This window comes from Leuciscus leuciscus (assembly GCF_965113295.1).
Source record: "Leuciscus leuciscus genome assembly, chromosome: 4".
Lineage (NCBI taxonomy): Eukaryota > Metazoa > Chordata > Actinopteri > Cypriniformes > Leuciscidae > Leuciscus > Leuciscus leuciscus.
The window spans coordinates 20,758,088-20,783,563 of record NC_138728.1 but is presented as its reverse complement, the minus strand read 5'-3'; the positions used below and the strand labels follow the sequence as shown (position 1 = coordinate 20,783,563).

The window sequence follows — 25,476 nt, the reverse complement described above, 5'->3', positions numbered from 1 at the left end:
CCAAAATTGTCATGCCCTTCACTCGCTAACTTCCCTCTGTCTCGTTTACTCGGATGTACGTCATTGCTTACGATGCACGAGTGCCCACTACTGGTGGAAACTGCAATGGGCTGAATTGGAACGTCCTAAGCCCTTGATCACTTGTAATCAGCTATAGAGTTGATTTATTATTTACATTGTTTCCCTTTAAGAATTTGTTTAATGCAGCATCCAAATGTATATAGGTGTGTTTGGGTTGTTTTAAATAAAAAATATATATAATTAATATATCATAGAGTTGTTTGTTGTGGTGGTGATTAGACGAGATTTGTGGTGACGTCACAATCGTACTGCATTGTGGGACGTATAGGTTCCTGAAGTGTACATATGAAGTAGACTCGCTCCCTCTGTCAAAATCGAGGGAGCGAGAGTCTGTCCATATAAACTTCCCTCGTCCACTTCACGAAGTGGAATGCACTTCAAAATGGCGGCAGGGATTCCCCCGAGGGGAAGTGCTTAGGGAAGTTTGCAAGTGCGTGTCTAAAAGTGGACTGGAACACAGCCCAGCTCTCCACCGACTGTGCTGATCAAAAGCATGATGGGAAACGACTTGCTGACAACACAGCTTAATGCTCATTGGTTTAAACAACCATGATGTATTGTTCTCTTTTAAACTGTTTGATTTTAAAACTCTGATCTCATGTTTTTATGTGTAGAAATTATGTGTTAGTATTCCCAAACTCTCTGACAGTGTGATCTAAGGGTTATTTGATTGTTGTCATATTTATAAAAATATAAATATAAAACATGTCTGTAATTAAAGTAAAATGATTGATAAACACGTCTTTGGTATGTAATTAAATGGGTGTCTTGTTCATTATAATTATTTTCAGATAAAAGCAACAGAACTTAAATTACATCCAGTTTATTAGCAACACTGTGCACGAGCGTGAATCCCGCTATATTCATCTTTGATCTCACAGGTGTCAGATCCACTGCGAGAAGAGAGAACTGTCCGGCTTGCCTGCACTTTTTTCACTCCTCCCCTCACTGCAGGCGCCTACTCTCGCATACATTTCAGGCGAGTCTAGGCGCAAATCAAACAAGCCTAGATGGGCACGACTGCAGAATTCAACACGTCTGCCTTGCGCTCGCGAGAGTTTTTTGACATACGTCAGCATGACATCAGAGCAGACGGACCGCACTAGGACACATTTCTAACCGGCATTCATCTCGCGGTGATCACCGGTGATCGGTTCTGCGCAGATTTTGCTCATCTCAAACAAGCCTATTCTGAAACCACGTACAACCCTATTTTTTGTATGACCATCACCAGCCGTCGCTATTGGGGTGAAAGGTGGTGACAATTATATACAAAATCCAGAAATTATACTATAAAGCCCCCTGTTGTATGAATAATTTTAATATTTATATTAGTTGTATGCCTGAGATTTAAATGAAAACCACAAAAACATGCAATTAGTTTTTTTTCCAAATATCTGATTCTCTTACCTCCCTAAAAATGGTTTAGTCTGATCTAAAGTATTTATTAATAGGCTTGTTCGACTTCATGCAGCTCTACGCAGACCGATCGGCGGCTGACTTGAAGCCGTGCATGCCAGTTAGAAATTTTGTCCGACTTGATACAGCGCCGATGCCACGTGACTGTGACGTATGCCATCAAAGTACAGCAAGAGCGATTCGAGAGTAGCCAGAGAACTCAGCCAGCGCAGCTTCTCAAGAGCGGCTGCACGAGCTCTGATGACGAAACAGCTGTTCCACGATTGGCCGGATTCATCGCATGACAACGATCACGTGTGTTTCGTGTTTATTCGAACACCTTTAGTTACACCTAAAGCTCACAAATCAGTTTTTTTATAACCGGAAACATTCTTTTCATGTAGTTGCGATGTTATATTGTGCCATGTTTATCAAATTAAAACTGATTAAAAAATTTAGACTCCATTCAATCGACCGAATGATTACTGTTATGATTGAGATGACAGAGGCAGATCCAAGTGCAACAATTTATTAGACTCAGTCAAAGATTAGATTCAGCATCAACAGATTCAGGGTTAAACAGAGGCATATCGAGAACCAGGCTGGAGATCATGGGCAGGCTGCAGGCAAACGGAATCCAGAAACAGACAGAGGGTCACTAGGCAGGCTGCGACAATCAGAGAGATTCAGCAAGGCAAGAGTCAAGACACAGGAAGGCAAGGAAAACCAGGAACGCTCAGACATGCACACTGTTGATTTAAAAATCTTGCTTTCCCCTGTTGTTTAATTTCATGGAAACAGACACCAGTGATTTTGCAAAGAGATCTCTTATTTAATTGGGTTATAAAACATAGGAGGAAGAGACAATGGACCAAGCTAAGGTCTAATTCAGCTTCTCAGTCACCTTCTTTACATTTCCGTCTCTTCCTGATTTTCGGACAAACAGGGCTTGGTTTTTATATCCCTGACCAAGGAAAAAACTACATCACCATAGGAACACATACATTCAGCAGAAACCAACATATGGTTTCCATTAACGTTGGAATGTATTCCCCTTATGCTATGCATATACATTTCAGTCCAGCAGCACACTCAAGTCCAAAGTCTCCCAAAGTCTCTCCCACATATTCACAAAATACAATGAGTACAAATAATTATGAATGTATATAAAAAGTATAAAAGAGATACATAATACTACTGATTATGAATATTAATAAAAAGTAATAATAATACTAAAAACAACAGTAAATGATGAAATTTGAGTCTTCAGTCCCTCCTCTGGAACTACGTCAGTCAGTTCCACACCAATACTCCATCAGTGGCCACCTAATGAAGTGATAGTGAAGGAAGTACAAACAGACCAAGACCTAGACATAGAGACAGAAGAATAGAAACAGAAAAGAAAACAAAAGAACAAAAAAAAACGAACAAAGAACAAAACAACAAGAACCCCAACCCATGTCATGTCCCCGTATACTGTGTTTTTTAACGTCTATGTGTAAGCATTTAAAAATGAACCCCAATCATCTAAGAAAAGAAAAACTAATAAGTCTTCTGCCAGTGCCTTGACTCGTTAATTACTTAACTCCTCAAGTTCCTGGCCAAAACAACAAACTAAAATAAACGTTGATGTTAAAGGATCCTATCCCTTGGGGTAGAAAATCAGTAAGCGGGTGTTCATTGTTTGTGAGGTTGTGTTTTGTATGTAGTGTAGAATGTGTAAAATCTTCTATTTCACACCGAATTTCCCGTTCCCGGTTCTATCCATTTGGTTAGTAATAACCAATTTAACAGGTTTGGTACTTTTCTTCCTAGTGACACATATGATGATATTTATTGCTAACAGAATCACCAAGACTACTACCATAGTCAAAACTATCCATTCTGACCATGACAGATTTCCTGGAATTTCCGTTAATTTTGTCTCAGACATCAATTTAGCTATTCCATTCGCTACGATGACATGACCCATTGCTTGAATTCCCTCCTCTTGGGCTGCCTTAACACTTCCTTTAACTCTCTTAACCATTTCAAAGAGTTCATAATTCCTCTCCTCCACCAAATCATTATTCCACCACTGTGCCTCTAACTGCAACAATTGCACATGTGGAACATGAATTCCACCCAAATAAAGAGGATAGAGAATCTCAACGCAAAATGGATCAGGAGGAATTGGACATAACTTCCCTCCGTATATCATATTTTCACTTATTCCATCATGTAATATGCACCACTGTGCTTCTGACACCTGCCATGCACCTGTGGCTTGATCTAAAGGAACTACTTCCCAAACTGCAGATCCATTAAGAGATAAACTAAACATTGTAGAGCATGAGCAAATTACCCACTCATGTTCCTCAACACAACAGTCTGTGGTAGAAATCATTGGTGTATCACCTTCAGCCCAATATCCATTCTTTCCTAATCTAATTACTGAATTTCCTTGTCTAACCCCCATTGATTGGAATTGTCTAACTGTCATAATATTACGTTTCCCATATTGAGGCCATACCATAAACAAGGGTAATGTTCCAGAACCTGACAACAAATTTTCATTAATGACAATTTTAATTAATGGAACATGTTTAGCAGAAGTCAAATTAAGTTGATTACCGAAAACCACTAACACAGATTCCACTATTCGCTCAGGAATTTGACCCATTCGAATAACTTGAATATCCTCTACCATTTGATCCTTCAAATTTTGAGCCAGAAATAAACACGCTGCACGATGCGTCTCAAAATTAGATGACTTTGTTAATGCATCTGCCAATTCCTTCGCTGCGTTATTAAGATGCTGACCCGCTGCTATAATATGTAGAGAACCTTGAAGAGCCTCAGTGAGTCCTTTCCCAGTCATTGTTCCCACCCACTGAGTATATTTGCTTAATTGATTCATTTGAGCAGTATTACTAATTGAATTGACAGAACCAAATACCCCGGCTATATCTCCCCATATACTTCGAGATTTACGATTTCGACTTCTCAGAGGATGTTTAGAGGTATAATATTTAATTTCTTTTTCTAACCAACTCCGTATTTGTGTGAAATTTCCACAATAGGACTGATCAAAAACAGTAAGAAGAGATATCAAGTTATAATTAATGCGTTGTCGCACCATATGGGCTTCATTTATCAAGGTTTTGGTTTCTTTTGCTAACAAGATACCATGAGCTGGTGCCTTAGTCGTATTTGGGCAAGTATTAGCTTTGTTTGTCTTTTCCGCAGAAAGATAAAAACACCGTCCAATTTCCCCAGTTTCTAGTTCAGTCTCACAATATTCATTTGCATCTTCCGAATGCCAAACTCTTATGTAATTTCCCTTGAATCTGGTTGTCCCTGAGGTAGTATCCCTTAGAAACCCCTCACATGGCAACACTATGGGATAGATACAGCCTTGGGCTAGTGAATCCCATATTGTAAGCATGTGGGTCCGATTCAAAATGAAGTTCATTTCCACATTAGTAGATGTTATGAGGTCTAACCCCACAATTTCACATTGTTCTTTTGAACAAATTTCTCGTCTTTGAGCACTACCAGAATACCCCCCATCTTTCACTGGCCAAATTATTCTGCTTTTGTAACATTGATGATGAAAGTTACATCCACCATAGATGCCCTCACGATATTTATCAAGGTCTTTATCATTACGTGGCACCCAATCCCATAATCCCCATTTGGAAATAAAGGGAAGAGTAAAACGTTGGCCTGATTTCAGAGTTGCATTCCGAGTGATTCCTTGAACTCGAGGAGTCCATAAAGCCTGGCTTCCTTGGTAAATGCCAAGTAAAATGAAAAATAAGCATACCATTGTTGCTGGGTATCGAGAATAACTTGCAACCATCTCTAATCAATGTCAATGGAAATGATCCCTGAAATGGAAGCAGAGAAATAATTAAACATCACTTCTTTATTCCCAATCTTTAAAGCTAATGGATGAACAGTGCTCAGTATCAGGCCATAAGCCGTCATTATCATTTTGTTCATTCACTAAGCAAGGTTTAACTTGTGACCAATGATACCATCTATCTGTTCCTACACCCTTCCCTTTAAGGCAAACACTTGTATCGGTTGTTAAGAGTATCTCATATGGTCCCTCCCATCTAGGCTCTAAACCTTTCCTAGCAATGCGTTTGACCATAACAAAACTGCCTAACTCAGGAATGTGTGGAATATCAGTAGTGGTATGTTTTTCATCCCATTGCTGTTGAGCTTCTCGCACTTTCTTATTATTGTCTTTGGTAGCTTTGTCCAGCATTGTGAGATAATGTCGTAACTTCTCTTGGAACAAAGTAGAATCTCCTCCTGTTCCCGCAGGTGGCGGAGCATCAAGAGGTAGAATCATTGCTCCTCCAGTCATCAGTTACACATAATTCCCTCAATGGGCTGACGAACTTGTGCTTCTGTCCACGTCTTCCCTTGAGAGGTTTCATCATGGTTTTGCAAACTGACTTGTTTAAATGATGGACCTTGACCTTCTGCTCCACCTCCTTTAGCCCAACAATCTTTTATTGAGTGACCACGCTTTCCACAGTTGCTGCAAATCTTCAACCACTTCTCTGTGTTTATGTTGTATTGAACTGTCGCCACTCCTCTTCGATTTGGCTTGTTTCCTTCTTCATTGTTTGATCTCATAGCCATCTCTAAGCGCCCAGCCCATTGCAAGATGTGATCATATGTCTCACCTGGATTAACTCCAAGTGATAAAGCTTGTTGGTATTTTGTACTAAGTCCATCCACAAGTGTGTCAGTGAACTGTACATCATCTCTGTCCGGTTGTTTCTTAGCACAGAGAGCCCATCTCTCGTAAGCATTCCACTTACGCAGAGCATATTCATCTGGAGATTCATCATCCTTTTGCTTAATCAATGTCACTAATGTGAAAGGAATTTTTCCACTGCCCAAGATTTCTTGGATTTCTTTTCGAAACACATCTAATGCTTGCCAAAGACCCAGGGGTCGCCCCTGGTCATCAACCCACAAATTTATCCATTGGGCTGTGGTTATCGAAGCTGGCAAGCGTTCCCATCTGTCTCTTGGGATTTTAGCTTTCACAATGGTGTGTATGTCTTTTAATGTCATTTGATGTGCTTCAACCAGAGAATCTAATTCTCGCCAAAACTCCGTGTTTGGATCTTGTCTCTTCAGAGGAGGCAAGGCTGTGAGAATGGCTTGACGTTCTCCTGGTGTGAATGGTCTCTCTTCTGTCATCATTTCAGATTGTAAGTCTTCCCTTTTAATAACAGGTGAAGAAAATTCAGGACCGATCTTGTCAACTGTGATCATGTCGTCATCTCTTGTCTCATCATCCCAGTCAGATCCATAATTACGAGCTGGTGTACATCGCAACATGTCTCTGTTTGGCTGGGCTGATTTAGATCTTGTTATTACTGGAGCTGCTTGTGCAGATGCAATGTACATCTTGTCAACTGGACCTCCATTTGATCTCGAAGGTTGAGACTGTGTCACAGGTTTAGATGAACTTGTATATTGTTCAGGCAAAGCTGGATAGATTGGTTTATAAGGAGGAGGCGTTACTGTGGTTGCGGATTTCGCTGGTAGTTGTGAATATTTTCTTTCCGCTTCAGTTATTATATTTGTCCAATCTGGATCAAACGAATCATCATTGGTTGTATTTTCTCCATCTGAACATTTAATAGACATGATTTTGTTCAACTTATTAAATGCTTCAATTTGAGGCTTCATTGCTTCAGCAAGTGGAACTGGACCGCCATTTATATCACAACAAATTCCACCTTGCTTTACAATCCAATGAGCTGCCAGTATTGGAAATGCTTGTGATTTTATCTTGTCTTTTTGAGACTCGAACCAGTGTAACTGTGCATCCATATTTGCATTTATGTCAAGTCCTTTTTTCAAAAGCTTAGCTTGTTTCTTGTTCTTTCTTTCAAGGTACCAAGCTGAAATTGTTCTGCTGTTACAGTCACTTTCTGCCATCTTGCAAAGTTACTTTGTGCTGCTCAGAACAGCAGGGATGTGTGTGTCTGTGAGTGTGTTTCTCTAAGGGTGGGGCTATGGTACTCTGCTTCTCTCTCGCTCTCTCTCTGTATATTATGTGTGTGCGCTCAGAACTGCAAGCCTATGTATATGTGTGTATGCATATGTGCATGTATGTATGTGTGTGTGTGTGTGTCAGAGGCTACCCTTCTTCTCTCTCTCTCTCTCCCTTCTCCAAACTACAGTATGTGTGTGCATGAAGGTATGGAGCAAATTCTGAAGGGAGGGGCTGCCTCACTCTTTCTCCCTTTACAGAACAAAAGAAAATTTTATAGAAAAGTTAACTTCAATGTTTTTCAGTATTTTGTTTAGGTTCCAGTTAACTCAAAACATTTTTTTTATTATTTTTTTTAATATTTGTGGATTTTCTCTCAGATTAATTTCTTGTTTTCTTTTTCCTTTTTTTTTCTTTCTTCAAGCTTACTCTGATCAGTATCCTCAAAATATTTGAACAGCTTTACGGTCAAAGTTGGAATGCACGCGATCCTAACTATTTTAACTCGTATTACTCCAGTGTATTAACGTGCTTTAGAGTTTTACCTGCCATCGTTTTAAACAGACTCGCCACACTTTAACCACTCATGTCAATCGAGCTTTGCTTGTGTTTCACCTCCTCGCCTCGAGTACGAATCTTCCGTGTGTTGGATATATTTTAGAGATTACTCTGCCATCGTTTTAAACAGTCTCGCCATATTATCCAACCACCAATCAGTGACAACCAGCAAATAATAGTTTTACCGTCTTACAGCTAATTCTCCCAAATTTTTGACTAGATGGTCTTTTTTCTAAAAAAGATCCTTCTCAATCCCAGCATATCAAATAACTTTAGAGGTTTACTTTTCAGAGAACTTAAATAAGCCAAATTAAATTGAATTATTTTATTTTTTTATTATACTATGTTTTATATTCTTTGGCAAAACCACAGGCTCCTTAAACAACACAGTTCTTTTTAGCAGTTACAGTCATTGTCTCTAATCATCAGGCAGACTTAGAACTTTTATATAAAGGAAAAAGTCTTACCTTGAGACATTATTTCTGGATATACTATCTTGTTCTTCGTGACGCCAAATTGTTGATTTAAAAATCTTGCTTTCCCCTGTTGTTTAATTTCATGGAAACAGACACCAGTGATTTTGCAAAGAGATCTATTTAATTGGGTTATAAAACATAGGAGGAAGAGACAATGGACCAAGCTAAGGTCTAATTCAGCTTCTCAGTCACCTTCTTTACATTTCCGTCTCTTCCTGATTTTCGGACAAACAGGGCTTGGTTTTTATATCCCTGACCAAGGAAAAAACTACATCACCATAGGAACACATACATTCAGCAGAAACCAACATATGGTTTCCATTAACGTTGGAATGTATTCCCCTTATGCTATGCATATACATTTCAGTCCAGCAGCACACTCAAGTCCAAAGTCTCCCAAAGTCTCTCCCACATATTCACAAAATACAATGAGTACAAATAATTATGAATGTATATAAAAAGTATAAAAGAGATACATAATACTACTGATTATGAATATTAATAAAAAGTAATAATAATACTAAAAACAACAGTAAATGATGAAATTTGAGTCTTCAACACAGTGAAACAATACTGCACAAAGAGATGCCAGGTTAACAAGCCAGATATAGGTTCACTGATCAGAGTTAAATCAGAACAGGTGATAGTCAATCAGCAGTCAACAATGCATACTAGGAAGCAAGTACGCGAGTCCATAAACATACAAAAGGGGGCGCTGAAACTTGAGTGAGGATAATCCAGAAGGGCTGGCTACCGTCACATAGCCGCCAAACAAACATAATCCAAACATAATCCAAACAAACCCCCCCCCATCCCAGGGAGGGTCAGGCAGTTCAGGAAGCCAGGGAGGATCAGGCAGTTCGGGGATCCCCAACAGATCCGGACGGACACAGAGACAAGGTAACACCGCAGGTACGGGGAACCAAGGTGGAGCGGAAAGCAAATGGGACCGAGGTGAAGCCGAAAGATCGAAGGACCGAGGTGGAGTCTGAGGCTCAGGGGACAGAGGCAAGGGCGGGGAATCCACAGGTCAGGGCGATGCTGAGGACTGGACACCCTGAGGCGAATGCACAGCGACACAAACGGGCAGCTGAGGATGAGCAGAGGGGTGGACAGGGCTCAGCAGCAGAACAGGCGAGCAAAATGAGTCCAATAGAGGCGAGAGAGGGAGTGTGGGTGGAAGCGCCAAAAGCTCACCCCTGGCAGTGTAGGATCCATTCAACACGGCTGAGCTGGCTTCGTCCGACTCGGCAGGGCTTGACTCATTTGACTCGGCAGGGCTTGACTCATTTGACTCGGCAGGGCTTGACTCATTTGACTCGGCAGGGCTTGACTCATTTGACTCGGCAGGGCTTGACTCATTTGACTCGGCAGGGCTTGACTCATTTGACTCGGCAGGGCTTGACTCATTTGACTCGGCAGGGCTTGACTCATTTGACTCGGCCGGGCTTGACTCAGCAGGACTTGACTCGGCAGGGCTTGACTCATTTGACTCGGCAGGGCTTGACTCAGCATCAATAGATTCAGCATCAACAGATTCAGGGTAAAACAAAGGCATGTCGAGAACCAGGCTGGAGATCAAGGGCGGGCTGCAGGCAAACGGAATCCAAAAACAGGCAGAGGGTCACTAGGCAGGCTGCAGACAATCAGAGAGATTCAGCAAGGCAAGAGTCAGGACACAGGTAGGCAAGGAAAACCAGGAACGCTCAGACATGCACACAACAGTGAAACAATACTGCACACCGAGATGCCAGGTTAACAAGCCAGATATAGGTTCACTGATCAGAGTTAAATCAGAACAGGTGATAGTCAATCAGCAGTCAACAATGCATACTAGGAAGCAAGTACGCGAGTCCATAAACATACAAAAGGGGGCGCTGAAACTTGAGTGAGGATAATCCAGAAGGGCTGGCTACCGTCACAATTACGTAGTCAAAATTCAAAAGTCTTTTTACACCATTGTTAATAGAGTTAAAAAAAATTTACACGAGTCACGACGCATTGCATTATGCACCTGACCTGCCGGCTGATGATGTATTTATTACATCAAGAAAACACGAATACAACAGCTTTATTTAACAATATTAACAGTTCCATATTATCTTTTTTTTTTTATAAAACAATAAATTATTTTTTTTTTTAAATTTTTTAACCATTCTTGTCAATTTCCAAATGTTTACTTTTTGATTTATGAATTATAACAGACTGATGGGGAAAAAAAATATTATTTTGCTGTTACTTTTTTTAGAATTGGTTTTATTATTATTTAACAATTTCTTGCTTTTTGTTAGTTTTTATTAGTTGTTTTTAAAATTATGTTGTGTTAACTTTTAAAATAAAGGTTTTACAACAACATCACCATCTTCTGTTATATGTGGGCCTGCATGCTCATCTACTGTACAGTATATGATATTGGTGAAGGGTGATGGGGGCCCACATCAATATTTTTTCAGGGGGCCCCAAATCCTCTAGCTACGGCCCTGGCCATCACGTAAAGGTTTAAATCCTTAGGCTGGGGCCGTGCAAAATAATTAAAAGTTCTCTCTTGAACTGCAAGGGTTAGGGTTAGGGAGTAAAATGCCACCATCAATTGTGAATCCAGTATGCAAACCATTCAAACGTTGATGCATTTGCAAACTTTTACTTTGTATATTTTTGAATCCTCAAGGTCCTGCAAAAACAAATGTGAACCAAGATATCTACAAAAGGGAAGCACCTCTAGAAAATGAACCTCCTGAGGCACAGGGGATGCTGGTAAGATTGTTAACATTGTCATTAGCATGTTGAGATTTGTCATCATCACGATTTATGTAATATATCTGAACAAGAGTCAAGACAATTTTTGTCCCATTTCCCTGATTTAAAATAAATATTTTCTTTTTCCTGTGACTTTCCTAAACATAAAATAAAAAGACTGCTGATGACCAACAGCCAATCAAAACACATCAGGTGTGTATAAGATTACTTTTATTAAAGGTATAGCGGAGGATCTTTCCAAATTTTAGATAAGACCACTTTTGAAAAGTTTGATTGATTCACCAGAATGATTGACAATTAGGAGGACCAATAGTTTAGACTACCCACCAGGAAGTAAAACACCCTCCGCTATACCTTTAAGTTAAATGTGATTTAAATTTGAAAAACAGAATTCTGAATAATTTTCATATTCTGTAAAGTTTTGAAAAACATTATCTTGACAAAGTAAGCATCCACAAGATGGTGACTGACACATTTTTTAATTACAAAACAACTTTGTATAAAACCCCCCAGTATCATTTTGTACAAAGCAATTAGTTGTTATATCTGATTAATTGCATATAACGCTGTCCTTTTTGGAGTAAAAAAATCATACATTTTACTATTATTTATTTTGAAAGTTAATTAGGGTTATGGGGTGTAAAAAGTGCTCTGTTGTAATTGTGCATTGTAAATAAACTAAATAAGCATGTAAAAAAAAAAGGTAAATAAAAGTAAAAACTAACTCAGACTTAAAGATTAGATGCAGAAATATCTCATATTGCAAAAAAACAAATGTAATTTACAATACAAGTCTGCAGCAAAATATGATGTTTGCAATTGGTGGGAGGTTTGAGTCATCTCAGTGAATCGATCCTTTTTAACCAGTTAAATGAAAAGATTCATTTAAATTGGTTCACTGACCCACTATAGGTACTAGAATCTAGAGAAAATGTTCAAGCATTAAACAATATACAAAAAGTTCCCCCAAAATTTAAATTAAAATAAGATTCATATATTATTATTATTTTATATATTATTATATTAAATGCTCAAAACAATCAACATGTAAATATGTCAACACTCCCAATTTTCTGCTAAATGAAAATGTAGAAAACAAGCATCTTTCTCATAATTACAGCAGAAATACTGGAGGAAACCTCTCTTACATTGTGTTGGACTATGGAGATAATGGAGTCAAAAAGATTAAGAACCACTTAGATCCTTTATTTTTAAGAGTGATACATATACTCATAGATTGCAACAATTGCATTATATTGGTGCCTATTCACGACAACAGTTTGATTGCTTTTTTATGGTGCATTTTTATCTTCCCCTCAGGGTCGAGTGAATATGCACGTTTTTGAAGACTGTTGCGGCGGATCCCTTGATCAACTTAGGAATAACCTGCTCTATCCCCTATTTCCCAATGTTAGTTCTACACACATTTAGTTGTATCCTATTAACAATGATAGTCTCAGTGTATAATATAATATCATTGTGTTTTGTAAAGGTGCGTACTACGGTAAGCAGACTTGCTGTGTCCCCTCAATGGAGCAATTATGGTCTGAGAATCTTTGGCTACCTTCATCCTTCAGAAACTGGTAGGTCCAGCATGAAAATATTGTTTTTGTATATTGAATGTAATTATACACATATAGAGAAAATAAACAAATACACTGATATTTTTCTGTTTATAGAAGAATTTATTTTTGCTGTCGCCTCTGATGATAACTCGGAATTCTGGCTCAGTTTAGACGAAAGTCCAGAAAACATCCAACTTCTCGCTTATGTTGGTGAGGTAATTTCTGGTGTGAATGATTCAAGTGGGTGAGAGATTCAAGTGCGTGAGTGGGTGAGATTTACTATGGAACTGAATATAAAATTATGCAATGTATCACACTAGTGGAAGAAGATTCTGTTTTTACTCACCCTGATGTCATTCCAAACCCGTGGAACAAAATATGAGACTTTTTGATGAAGTTTCAAAAATACACAACTTGCTTGTTGCACGCACACATATTATGTCGAAATAACGAGATATTATGTTGAAATAACATTATTAATAATAATAAATCTTTAACAATATTTGATTGAATGCTGAATGTTGTGCTTGTTCAATTTAATAAAAGTAATACTTTAATTGTGATAATTAAAATAATTGAATATTAAATATTAAGTGGACAATTTTTGCTAATTTATTAATAATATTATATATACTGTATATATCTAGTGCCCCCTCAGCACCTGCGTTATCTGGCGCGAGTATATCTGAGTATCCTGTCAAGAGTATTGTCTAGAGAAAGTCCTGATTCTATATACTGTTTGTTTATCGTCTAGTTATCTGTCAAGTCATAATCTAGTTTAGTCACTTCTTGTCCTGTCCATGTTTTGCCCCATTGTGGGTTTTGTTTTCCCTTTTTGTCTACAATAAACGTTGTTCAAGTGCATACGGTCTGCATGAGGGGTTCATCTCCTCCACCCCTCATAACAATATACAGATATAAAATGTGACTTGAGTGTCTAATTATTATTGTGGCATGTTTCTGTTCACGAATCAGACAGGAAATGAATGGACTGCTCCAGGCGAGTATTGGAAATTTGCATCCCAGATATCCAAACCTCTCTTGTACGGCATATTTATTTTTGCATTTTTTGATATTTCAAAACAATTATCAAAAAAAATATTTTTAGAACCCAACTGATGCCAGTCTATCTTTCTTCCCTAGGTTAGTGAAAGACATGAAATATTTTTTTGAAGTTGTTTTAAAACAGAATACCGGAATTGATCATCTGGAAATTGCGGTATGTACTGTTTGTATGTGTTACAAAAAAAGTTTAGCTTAACTTAACATGGCACATTTTGTTGATCTCAGTTTCTGTTTTTCTTCTGCAGTGGAGGTTAAACCATGACAATGGCACTTTTTCTGTAATAACCTCTGAGTTTTTATCATTATATGAAGGTATGTTTGTCGCAAAATTACAAAATTATGAGCCTGATGACAGAAATGTTCAGAGTTTTGCAAAATGTTGTTGATGTGATGTTATGTGCTTCAGAACACAAATGAAGATATTTTAATGAACTAACCTTTAAAGGAACACTCCACCGTTTTTTGAAATAGGGCTTATTCACCTTCTTTCCTACATTTAGATAGGTGGGCAAATGCATTTTTGTCTCAGTGCATGCATTGTTTTAGTTTGACAGGGTTGGCGCTAGCTTAGCTTAGCATAATGAATGGAATCCTTTGTTGCCAGCTAGCATGTCCTGAGTAAAAGTGATATAAAAAATAAAAAAAACCCACCTAATTACTTCTTGTGGCCTGCGTATTCACAACAAGTACAAATAGCGATGCAGATTAACACTAGGCGATTTCCTATGCAGATTTTGACTTGAGACTATATTAGGGGGAAGCACAGGCGAAGCACTGCCACTTGGGCGCAGAGATATCACGCCCAAGTAGCAGTGCTTCGCCAGTGCTTCCCCCTAATATAGTCCTTAATATATAAGTCAATATCTGCCTAGGAAATCGCCTAGTGTTAATCTGCATCGCTATTTGTACTTGTTGTGAATACGCAGGCCACAAGAAGTAATTAGGTAGGTTTTTTTTTATATCACTTTTATTCAGGACATGCTAGCTGGCAACAAAGGATTCCATTCATTATGCTAAGCTAAGCTCACGCCGACCCTGTCAAACTAAAACAATGCATGCACTGAGACAAAAATGCATTTGCCCACCTATCTAAATGTGGGAAAGAAGGTGAATAAGCCCTATTTAAAAAAACGGTGGAGTGTTCCTTTAATATATTTTTTCCTTATAAAAATCATGAAAACATGTACACTCATTTCTTTGTCAGATGAATCTTCCCTACAAATGGGAGATATTGAGCACATACCTCAAACAAAAGCAAGTTACGATAGACTCCTCGAGTCGATTCCCTCGTCACCTCATCCTGTGGGAGAAAAGATCAGAGAAGACCCACGGGATCACATCTATAAATGTCAGCATTATCTCCAATTTACATGGAAATTTGAAGATTACAATTGCCTGAATGACATTTTAACTGTTCTCATTCTGTTAACCAGACAAAATGCTAGATGAATCCTACCTGAAAGACTTGTTTCCCGAATGCCATTACAAACCAAGTTATGTATTCACTAAACAGATTGAACGATATCAAGGCGTATATTTGGTGAGTTACACATTTTTAAGCTCTTATTCTAACAAAAACTTCTCCGTTTCTTTTATAACCACTGATTTTTGCTGATCATTTGGCAACTGTATAACAACTGTATCAGACATCTAAAATTTAACGCCAAGTTTTTTGTTTTGTTATCTATCTGTGGGTGATGTCGGAGGGTTCTAGAGTACAACCAGGCCTCTATATGTAAATATATATGAGAGCCTAACAACTTAGCAAACTACCCTACCGTCTAGCCGAGCTCTAGGAGTAGAAGCCTCAGTATGACGACTTGTAAGGAGGCTCACAGAGAGCCTACAACTCACAAAAGCTATCCTAGCGGAGCTCTGGGGAGCGGAGGCCTAAGATAACTCTCTCGAGGATGCCTTACAACATCCTAGCCAAGGAGGCTCACAGAGAGTCTAACAACTTAGCTCTAGAAGCGGAGGACTCAACTCTCTAAATCGAGGGGAGACCTAACTACGTCCCATGCTCAGGACATTGTCCTAGCAGAAAACACTGTCCTAGCAGAGTTATGGGAAGCGGCGGTCTCAGTGAAATGACTCTCCCTAGCGAGAGGAGTCCTAGCTATGTGCGGAGTAGAAAGGAGGATCACTGATATGTTAGTTTGGTTTTTGTTCTGTTCCTGTGTTTCCAGTCATTCATTGTTCGTTTCCATGGATTAGTTACACGACTGTTTCTTGTCTGATTCATCATCTAGCCCTGTGTATTTAATGTTGTAATTAAATTGTATACATTGTGACAACTTGCCACTCTAAAGAGACAGATCCTATAAATAGTCAGGATAGTTAATATATTTGGCCCTGTTTCTTGTTCTTATAGATACATTTTTCTTCAGTGTACCCAAATGACTACACAAGGCAAACTCATGATCTCAATGATGAGATGTGCTTTTACACGCAAGATCCATCATTTCAGGCAGAGTATGAAGCATACAGTATTGCTTGATATTGTCTTGTTCTGTAGGCTTCACATTAGTTAACCAGTTTTACCTGCATTTCTTGTTTGTAACAAACTGTATGCTACTTGTACTACTTTTTTAGTAAAGGACTTGCTGCTTACCTGACTGAGGTTGAAGATCCTGATGTACAAAAGATAGATACAGGTAAAACTATTATTCCGATATAAGGGAATACATTTAAACCGTTTTTTATCAATAGCTGTATTAGTATCAGTGATAATGGCCTTTATGTTGTCATTTGTAGGCAAGGCAAGGCAAGGCAAAATGTGTGATTAATCAAGGTTTTTTTTTCATCGATTGACATAGAGATAGATATAGAGATAGATATAGAGATAGATAGATAGATAGATAGATATAGAGATAGATAGATAGATAGATGATAGATAGATAGATAGATAGATAGATAGATAGATAGATAGATAGATAGATAGATAGATAGATAGATAGATAGATAGATAGATAGATAGATAGATAGATAGATAGATAGATAGATATACCCGTGGTTAGTCATGGGTCGTGTAAGGCATTACAAATGTAAAAAAAAAAAGGCATTAAAAAGCATTACATTTAATTTGAAGATACCTGCAGAAACCCTGTCTAAAACATTCTACAAAACTCAGGTGAAGGTCCTTTTTGGCAGCGTGTCTATGACGTGAAACCCCTCAATCCTGCTTCAAAGCAAACTACTGTTGTGGCAAATTCCTGCAGAACAGCTGGAAACATTGTGATGTCCCAAGATCATGCCATGCACATCGTTAGAGCCTTTTTGAAAGCACTGCATTCAAGAGAAGAGACACGGTAAGTTTGTCCAGTTTTTACCTCTTTCAACCTTCCTCACTCAAGAAAAGCCTAAAAGGGGGGTGGAGGTGGGGGAGGGATATTTCAATTTTCAATCAAGAATTTAACTTTTCTTTATTTAGAACATTCATTTGTTTTGAATATCAACATTTGAAATGTAAATCACATTTCTCATGCCTTAACTTGACAAGACACATCCTTTTGTGTTGTTGTTGTTGTTGTTGTTTTACTAAAGGCCATTGCACACTGAGTCCGAAATTCGCATCCGAAATTTTCGCACGTAAAAAAAAAAATTCAACCTCACTTTGTCAATCACGCTTGCACACTGTCTACGAAAAATTCGGATCGGGTTCGATTTTCTGCGTTTTTCGCATCCACAGCCAGTGTTTTGAGAGTTTTTTTGACAATTCAGAGCCACCGTACAAGCGAACGACAAAATCCAGAATGGCGTCTGACAAGTTGATACGCTTCGTCTCGCAGCACAAAGTACTGTATGAAAAACAAAAACGTGTGCGCGCGTGTGTGTGTGTGTGTCCATACCTTACTTAGACAAACTGCCAGTCTCTGTTCAGGATCGATTGGTTCACGGAAATTGGTGGTGGTCTTTTTAATATGTGGCTCCAGTATCGCTAGCAAAGCATCAAACTGTTCCACTGACATTCTGAGGTAAATTTTTAATCGCTCGGGATAATTTCGCAACTCATTTATAAGGAGGTGAAACTCTCCTTCCTCTCGGCGCAATCTCAGGATTGGATGGACCCAATATTTCCTCTTTCTTTCTTCTCTTTTTAAGAAGAAAGAGGGCAACAAAATCATCCTCACTGCTTGACGAATCCATTTTGTATTTTTTTGCGTTTTTTTCCGCAAAGGTTTAACGTTAATAAATACGCATCGGACTCAGTGTGCAAGGTTTCTGTGCGTGACGAATTTTAAGGCTGACGAACACGAAAAAACGCATACGAAAATTTCGGACTCAGTGTGCAATGGCCTTAAGATCCGCTGGGTGTGTTTGATCTTTTTTTATATATATATCTTTTTTTTATATATTTTATTGAAGGAAGAACAAAGTGACGTATCACATACAGAAAGAGTTTAACAATACTCCTTGTTTTAAAAAAAAAATTCCCCTTTCCCACAACCCACCCACTGAACAGGAATAATAATAATAATAATACAATATAAACAATGTATATAAAATAAATATCGAAGTTCTTATGTTACAAACAGTGAGAAAAAACATTGTTAGCCAACTGTGTCGGATTACGTCATCCGATCCAATGTGCACAGGCCTTTTGATATAAAAAATTTGTTCTAGTTTGGGGGAAGAGTTACATCCTTTTCAAAATAAGAAATCATTGGGGTCCATACAGATAAAAAACGTTTGGTGGATCCTCTAAGAGAATATTTTATTCTCTCCAGTTTCAAAAACAGCATCACATCACTAAGCCAGAGTGAAACTAAGGGTGGTTTACTTGACTTCCAATCAAGCAATATTCTTCTACGAGCCAAAAATAAATGCAAAAGCGCATGCGTCTTGACACTTTTTGGACATGACCACATCTTGTTCAGGTACTCCAAAGACAGCCATCTCAAAACTAGGCCTGATATCCTTAACATATGCCTCAGACAAAATTTTTAATATAGTTGTCCAGTAATCGAGCAGTCCGGGACAAGTCCAAAACATATGAGCAAAGTCTGCTTTAGCAGAGCGACAACGCTCACATGCATCAGCCACATTTGCATATATCTTAGACAGCCTAACCTTGCTGTAATGAAGTCTGTGGAGGACCTTGAACTGGATTAAACCCAAGCGAGTACAGGAGGTTGTTCCATTCACTCTAGCTAAGGCATTATTCCAGGTTTCCTCTGATATGTCCACTGCCAAATCCTTTGTCCATTCTGCACGGATTTTATCTAGATTAATATTTTTTATTGACATTAAAGTATTATATACATTAGAAATTACTCCCTTCAAATGTAAGGGAATGTTTAAAATTGCATCCAATCCTGTACTGGGAGGAATGGATGGATATGTGGGACAAAGATTTTGAATTAGAGGACGAACCTGAAAATATCTAAACAGGTGTGAACTTGGCAGATTATATTTTGAGGAGAGGCTGGAAAAAGAGGTGAAAAAAATCATCAATGAAAAGATCACTAAATTTGACAAGACCTGTCTGTTGCCACTGACTGAAGACTGAGTCCAATTGAGCTGGAAGGAATAGGTGATTCTTGCATATAGGGCTGGCTATGAGGAAGTCCTTGAAACCAAAACATTGTCTAAATTGAAACCAAATCTTGAGAGTATTTGCGACGACTGGGTATTTGCGACGACTGGGCATTGAGTATACATAGAAATACAAAGGGGCAATTTTGATAAAGCTAAAGCAGGAAGGGATGATGAGGTACAGGAGTTTGCCTCTGAAATACACCAGGCATCTTTGGGGTTCTGAAGCCAATAAAGTACTTTCGAGATATTTGCGGCCCAATAATAATACCTGAAATTAGTGTGGCGATGGGAGAGCTTTAGATGGTTACGGGCACGCTCTCAAATACTGAACTATAATGAATCACGACTACGCCACCCCAGCATTAACCCAGCTGGGGAAATACCCCTAAGAAAAAGGGCACACCAGTTCGTTTCTCCCTCCCACAATCACAAGACACTGAGACGTGAATATGTACGAAAATATATACAATTCTTTATTTAATGGGCATAAATAATTTAAAACAGGGTATTTAGAATCAGTCAAACAATGGGGCTGGACGGCCAGACCACTACTTTGTATATGAGCAACACAGTTCAATCAATAAACAGACATGTCAACTCTCGTGACGGAGCTGGGGTGTACCATTAGCTAGGCAGGCTGAGCAGTAGGCCTCGAATCAGCCTACAAGGAGTACACCGTGCCCAAAACTTCCACAGCACACATACACTTGTGGAATCCACTACAAGAAAACCTCTTCCGCACACTCAAAGGAGAACTTCTGTTCATCATACACAGGATGGCTAGCCTGCCCGCTTTTGGATCACCCCTGCTCCTGTAAAAAGAGGAGAATATAAATACAGCCTATAAGAAAACAGCATTAATTGTTAATACTGCCCGCAATGGGCAATTAACGCCCAATAAACGCACAGAACCAATGGACCGTTGCTTACTGACAATAAGGGCTAAGAACACAAAAACAAAATAAATCAATTATATCCAAATCAAACCATACCAAATATTACAATAAAAGAAAGAAAACAAACCAAAAACAAGCAGCTGTACTCAAAACAGCTGCACACAAAACAGTTGTCAGAAACAGTTAACAAAACAAAATAGAAACAAACAAAAGGAAACCAAAATGAAAACGAGGCAACTGCAACCAAAACTTCTAGAAGCAAAACAGCAGCGTCGAGGCCAAACCACGTTGCGATCAAACGCCCACTTTAATGGCCGATCAGCAGGACTTCCGTTCAAATATCCGGCAGACCATTCCCTCATCCCATTCACGCGCAGGAGAGCAGCAGTCACTCACAGCACGCTGTGTTATACGTGCGATCGACTCTTTTATAAACTGGAACTACAGCAGCGATGTAGAGGAAAACCACCCGAGCAGTACCTCCGAACAGACACCAGCTCACGCACCGAGCGGTAGAGTGGCAGTTACTCACAGCACGCCGGGTTGTACGTGCGATCGGTTCTCTTCTCTACCCTGAAACTATAGCAGCAATGTGCAGAGAAAACCCTCCAGTAGTACAATCCGGACCTCCAAACAGACACCAGCTCACACACAGAGCAATCGAGCACCGGCAACCAGGACACCGAGATGAATGCAAAGATGACGCAATCTCCTACCACTCTGGGGATGCCCTTCATAATTCCTTCCTAATCCTAGGTGGTTTTCCACCCCATATAAATGATGAAATAAGTCTGTCTAAATTCTGAAAAAAGGATTTTGTTAAAAATATTGGGAATGCATTGAAACAAGTACAAGAATCTTGGTAAAATGTTCATTTTTACACACTTAATTCTACCTGCAAGAGAGAGAAATAGCAAATTCCATTTTGAGGTCTAAGTTTAAAGCTGCCGTCGGCACATTTTTTTTGATCATATTCAGTGTAATCGACACTATAATCCGACAGAAAAACATAAATAAGGTGGTTTTAGAAAAAAAACCGAGCTTCTAACTCCACCTGGAGCGTGTTATTTGTTTTGCAAAAATCCAGCGCTCCCGCTTCATCCGGTCCAATCAGCGCAGGGGGTTGTGAGATCTGACTGTCAATCACAGGTCGTGCACACGCCACAGATCCCCCCTCACTCGCGCACGTTAATATCACATGCACACCACGCCTGAAGTTCGCCTGGAGATTGCATGAAGCGTGATGGCGGAGAGAAAATCTACTAACAAGCTTCCAATTCCTCGGTTATTGCTATTTATGGATAGATTAGCCAGGGCAGCCTACCTCCGAGTCCATGGTGTTGATAGATATGGAAAGCCAAACTGTTCACAATTCGCGTGCTTTTGACCGCCGTATCAATATTAAAACGGCGTCTTCATAACGCCGGTAGGCGTTAAATAAACGCCGTCAGGCGATAAGTTAACGTCACACGCCGCCACGCGTTAAAATAACGCCACTCGCCGATAGATGTTAAATTGACGCCACACGCCACTCAAAATGCAGATGTATGAGCTCATCTATATGGCCCCTCCTCTACTGAGTTTGAGGACTCTACGGCAAGTCGGAGAGGACAATCTAGTTTGGAAGAGCGCGAAAATGGCTAGGAGAGGATTTGTTTTGCGGTGTAAACACACTATAAATGACTGCACTCGCCTTTTACTCTGTGATAATCCAGGGGCTGATGTCTTTCAGTCATCATTAAATAGGTAAAGATTTCTGTAAAGATAATATATTAGCATTAACGTACGTCGGGTGGTTGTAAGTGTAAAGAATGTGCAATGCAATTCTATGACCAATTGTGCTGGTAACGTTACTGTACATAATATGTAAGGGATAAAGTATAGAGAGGCGGTCGTTATAGCGAATAACAAGCCCGACAGGCTTATTACATGGCTACCTACAAAATAATTAATTAATTTGACACAAATTATTGATTTAAAAAGGAGTTTATTGCTTTAAAAACGGTTGTATTGCTTCCGCCAAAGAAAATAGTCCGTTCCGCGTCCATAGCAATGGGCTGTTTTGTTCGCAGCGGTCTGTTATCAAGAAATAACAGACCGCATTCTACATTGGAATTCAGCCAAGCCACGTAATAACATTGTTTATTACATGGCTTGGCTGAATTCCAATGTAGAATGCGGTCTGTTATTTCTGTTATTCTACATTGGAATTCAGCCAAGCCATGTAATAAACAATGTTATTACGTGGCTTGGCTGAATTCCAATGTAGAATGCGGTCTGTTATTTCTTGATAACAGACCGCTGCGAACAAAACAGCCCATTGCTATGGACGCGGAACGGACTATTTTCTTTGGCGGAAGCAATACAACCGTTTTTAAAGCAATAAACTCCTTTTTAAATCAATAATTTGTGTCAAATTAATTAATTATTTTGTAGGTAGCCATGTAATAAGCCTGTCGGGCTTGTTATTCGCTATAACGACCGCCTCTCTATACTTTATCCCTTACATATTATGTACAGTAACGTTACCAGCACAATTGGTCATAGAATTGCATTGCACATTCTTTACACTTACAACCACCCGACGTACGTTAATGCTAATATATTATCTTTACAGAAATCTTTACCTATTTAATGATGACTGAAAGACATCAGCCCCTGGATTATCAGAGAGTAAAAGGCGAGTGCAGTCATTTATAGTGTGTTTACACCGCAAAACAAATCCTCTCCTAGCCATTTTCGCGCTCTTCCAAACTAGATTGTCCTCTCCGACTTGCCGTAGAGTCCTCAAACTCAGTAGAGGAGGGGCCATATAGATGAGCTCATACATCTGCATTTTGAGTGGCGTGTGGCGTCAATTTAACATCTATCGGCGAGTGGCGTTATTTTAACGCGTGGCGGCGTGTGACGTTAACTTATCGCCTGACGGCGTTTATTTAACGCCTACCGGCGTTATGAAGACGCCGTTTTAATATTGATACGGCGGTCAAAAGCACGCGAATTGTGAACAGTTTGGCTTTCCATAGATAGATGCTGAAGAGACGGACGCGTTCACAGAAAATCAGGTACACACGCACAGTGACGCACTGACGAGCACGACCTCGATGGGAGGGTGCTCGCTGGTAGTGGGGAGGGGCATGAGAGTTGTAAACATTCAAAATTTTGGCTAATCGACCCAATCTGCCAGACTTGCCGACAGCAGCTTTAACTTGTCAATTAGAGGAACAAAGTTCTCTTTGTAAAGGTTAGGGAATCCCTGTGTGATGTTTATACCTAAATATCTAAAACCCATTATAGACAACTGAAAAGGTATATCGGTATTCGAATTCTGGAGGCCCTTACTGTTTATGGGGAAACAAACGCTTTTTGAAAAATTCAGTTTATAGCCTGAGAAAGTTCCAAATTTTTTCAAAATTGTAACTACCTGTGGAATACCTAAGATCGGATCTGAAAGATACAACAGCATATCATCGGCATATAAGGATACTCTATGTTCTATGCCCCTACAGCTGATGCCAGTGAAATACTGTGAATGTCTTAATGCTATAGATACGGGCTCGATGGCTAAAGTAAAAAGTAAAGGGCTAAGAGGGCAACCTTGTCTTGTACCCCGTGATAGGGGAAAATACTTTGAACATACTCTATTTGTAATTACAGATGCTTTAGGGGAAAAATAAAATAACTTAATCAATGAGAGAAGAGATGTACCAAATCCAAATCTTTCCAGCACAAAGAATAAATATTTATAAATACAAAGAAAAGAAAAAAAAGAGACTAGCTTATTAATAAAGCTCACATCATCCCAGTTAGGCGCATATACATTAACTAATACGACAGGAACATTATATAATATCCCAGAGACTATAACATATCTTCCCTGAGGATCTGCTATAGAAGCAGAGGCAGTCAATTGAATGCTTTTGTGTATCAAAATGGCAGTTCCCCGTGCCTTAGAGTTAAAGTTAGAGTGGAAAACTTGCCCCACCCATGGTTTCCTAATTCTGAGATGATCGACAATGCGTAAGTGGGTTTCCTGTAAATATATTATTTCAGATTTTAATTTTAAGTATGCAAAAATTCTGCCTCTTTTGATTGGGCTATTTGGGCCTTTGACATTCCAGCTAACAAATCTAACTAGTACTTTGCTTCTGTTTAGAGTTGCTCATTTCGCTTTCTGGACTAGGTGTGGTTCTTATGTTATATTGCAAAGCAATTAGATTAGAAAAAGAAGACGCATAAGTATGTTTAAAAGTAGTGTGGTTAGGAGGTCCTCGCCTCTGCTGCCCTCTCTTACATCGCCAAACCGGAAGTCCCCCACAAGACACATCTTACCCCCAAAGTGTGGCAAGTTTTTTTTAAATTATTATTTTTGTACGGCTATATGTTCTTGACCAGGGGTTCCCAACCACATTCCTGGAGAAGCACTGCAAGTTTTTCATGTCTCCTTTGTCTGACACCCATTTCAGGTTCAGGAGTATCCAGAACGTTGGGGCGGGTTGGGGCGGGTTGGGGCGGGGCGGGGCGGGGCGGGGCGGGTTATGGAGGTGGGGCTGGGGACTCTGTCTAGTCCCTGTTATAGACAACTAAAGCATAATTTAAGTGACAGTTTACCTCAGTTTACCTTGACAGTTTAAAAGTGGCCATTTCAGCCACACCCAGAATGAGGCCCTTTTTATTGTTCAAACATAACTACACACAAAGTAGGTGTGTCCAGTCCACATACTTTTGGAGTTATGCAAATTTTTTTATGTTTTTATATTTTCACAGTGGTTACTCCCTGTTGCGTGTGGTGAATGTTGTAAGGCGTGAAGATAATCTGGGCAGTCGTTATCTGGTGGAACTGGAACTTGTGGGCCCACATAGTCAGAAAGTTCTTGTTTCACGTTACGTTTATGCACAAGCTGAGGATTCATCGAAACAAATGTTTCTCTGCAGTCCAAAAGCATTCAACTGGAACCCATCTGCTACTGTTCATGTAATTGTGGCAGGTGAAACTAATCAGATGTATCAATATCTGTCTTTTAACTGTATTGCAAGTCTTGTTGGAATTACAGTACTTACAAAATTACAAATTCAATATTCAACTAGGAGCAATTCATGTCTCTTAAAAGCCAAATACACAATTATAA

General features: G+C 39.2%; 1 protein-coding gene across 3 annotated transcripts in view; it reads left to right on the top strand.

The window, feature by feature from the left end:
- b4galnt3a (beta-1,4-N-acetyl-galactosaminyl transferase 3a) overlaps positions 1 to 25,476 on the top strand; it is a 29,388-nt gene that overhangs the window by 1,318 nt on the left and 2,594 nt on the right. The window contains exons 2-16 of one of the 3 annotated variants that reach the window (XM_082167389.1): positions 11,195 to 11,280; positions 11,440 to 11,475; positions 12,604 to 12,693; positions 12,776 to 12,866; positions 12,963 to 13,063; positions 13,824 to 13,891; positions 13,992 to 14,067; positions 14,159 to 14,225; positions 15,118 to 15,261; positions 15,347 to 15,453; positions 16,285 to 16,385; positions 16,506 to 16,567; positions 17,044 to 17,221; positions 18,641 to 18,790; positions 25,115 to 25,335. In XM_082167389.1, coding sequence (XP_082023515.1) covers positions 11,195 to 11,280; positions 11,440 to 11,475; positions 12,604 to 12,693; positions 12,776 to 12,866; positions 12,963 to 13,063; positions 13,824 to 13,891; positions 13,992 to 14,067; positions 14,159 to 14,225; positions 15,118 to 15,261; positions 15,347 to 15,453; positions 16,285 to 16,385; positions 16,506 to 16,567; positions 17,044 to 17,221; positions 18,641 to 18,790; positions 25,115 to 25,335 — 1,578 coding nt within the window. The remainder of the gene's footprint in view (positions 1 to 11,194; positions 11,281 to 11,439; positions 11,476 to 12,603; positions 12,694 to 12,775; positions 12,867 to 12,962; positions 13,064 to 13,823; positions 13,892 to 13,991; positions 14,068 to 14,158; positions 14,226 to 15,117; positions 15,262 to 15,346; positions 15,454 to 16,284; positions 16,386 to 16,505; positions 16,568 to 17,043; positions 17,222 to 18,640; positions 18,791 to 25,114; positions 25,336 to 25,476) is intronic. The other 2 variants (XM_082167390.1, XM_082167391.1) reach the window with 2 other exon arrangements.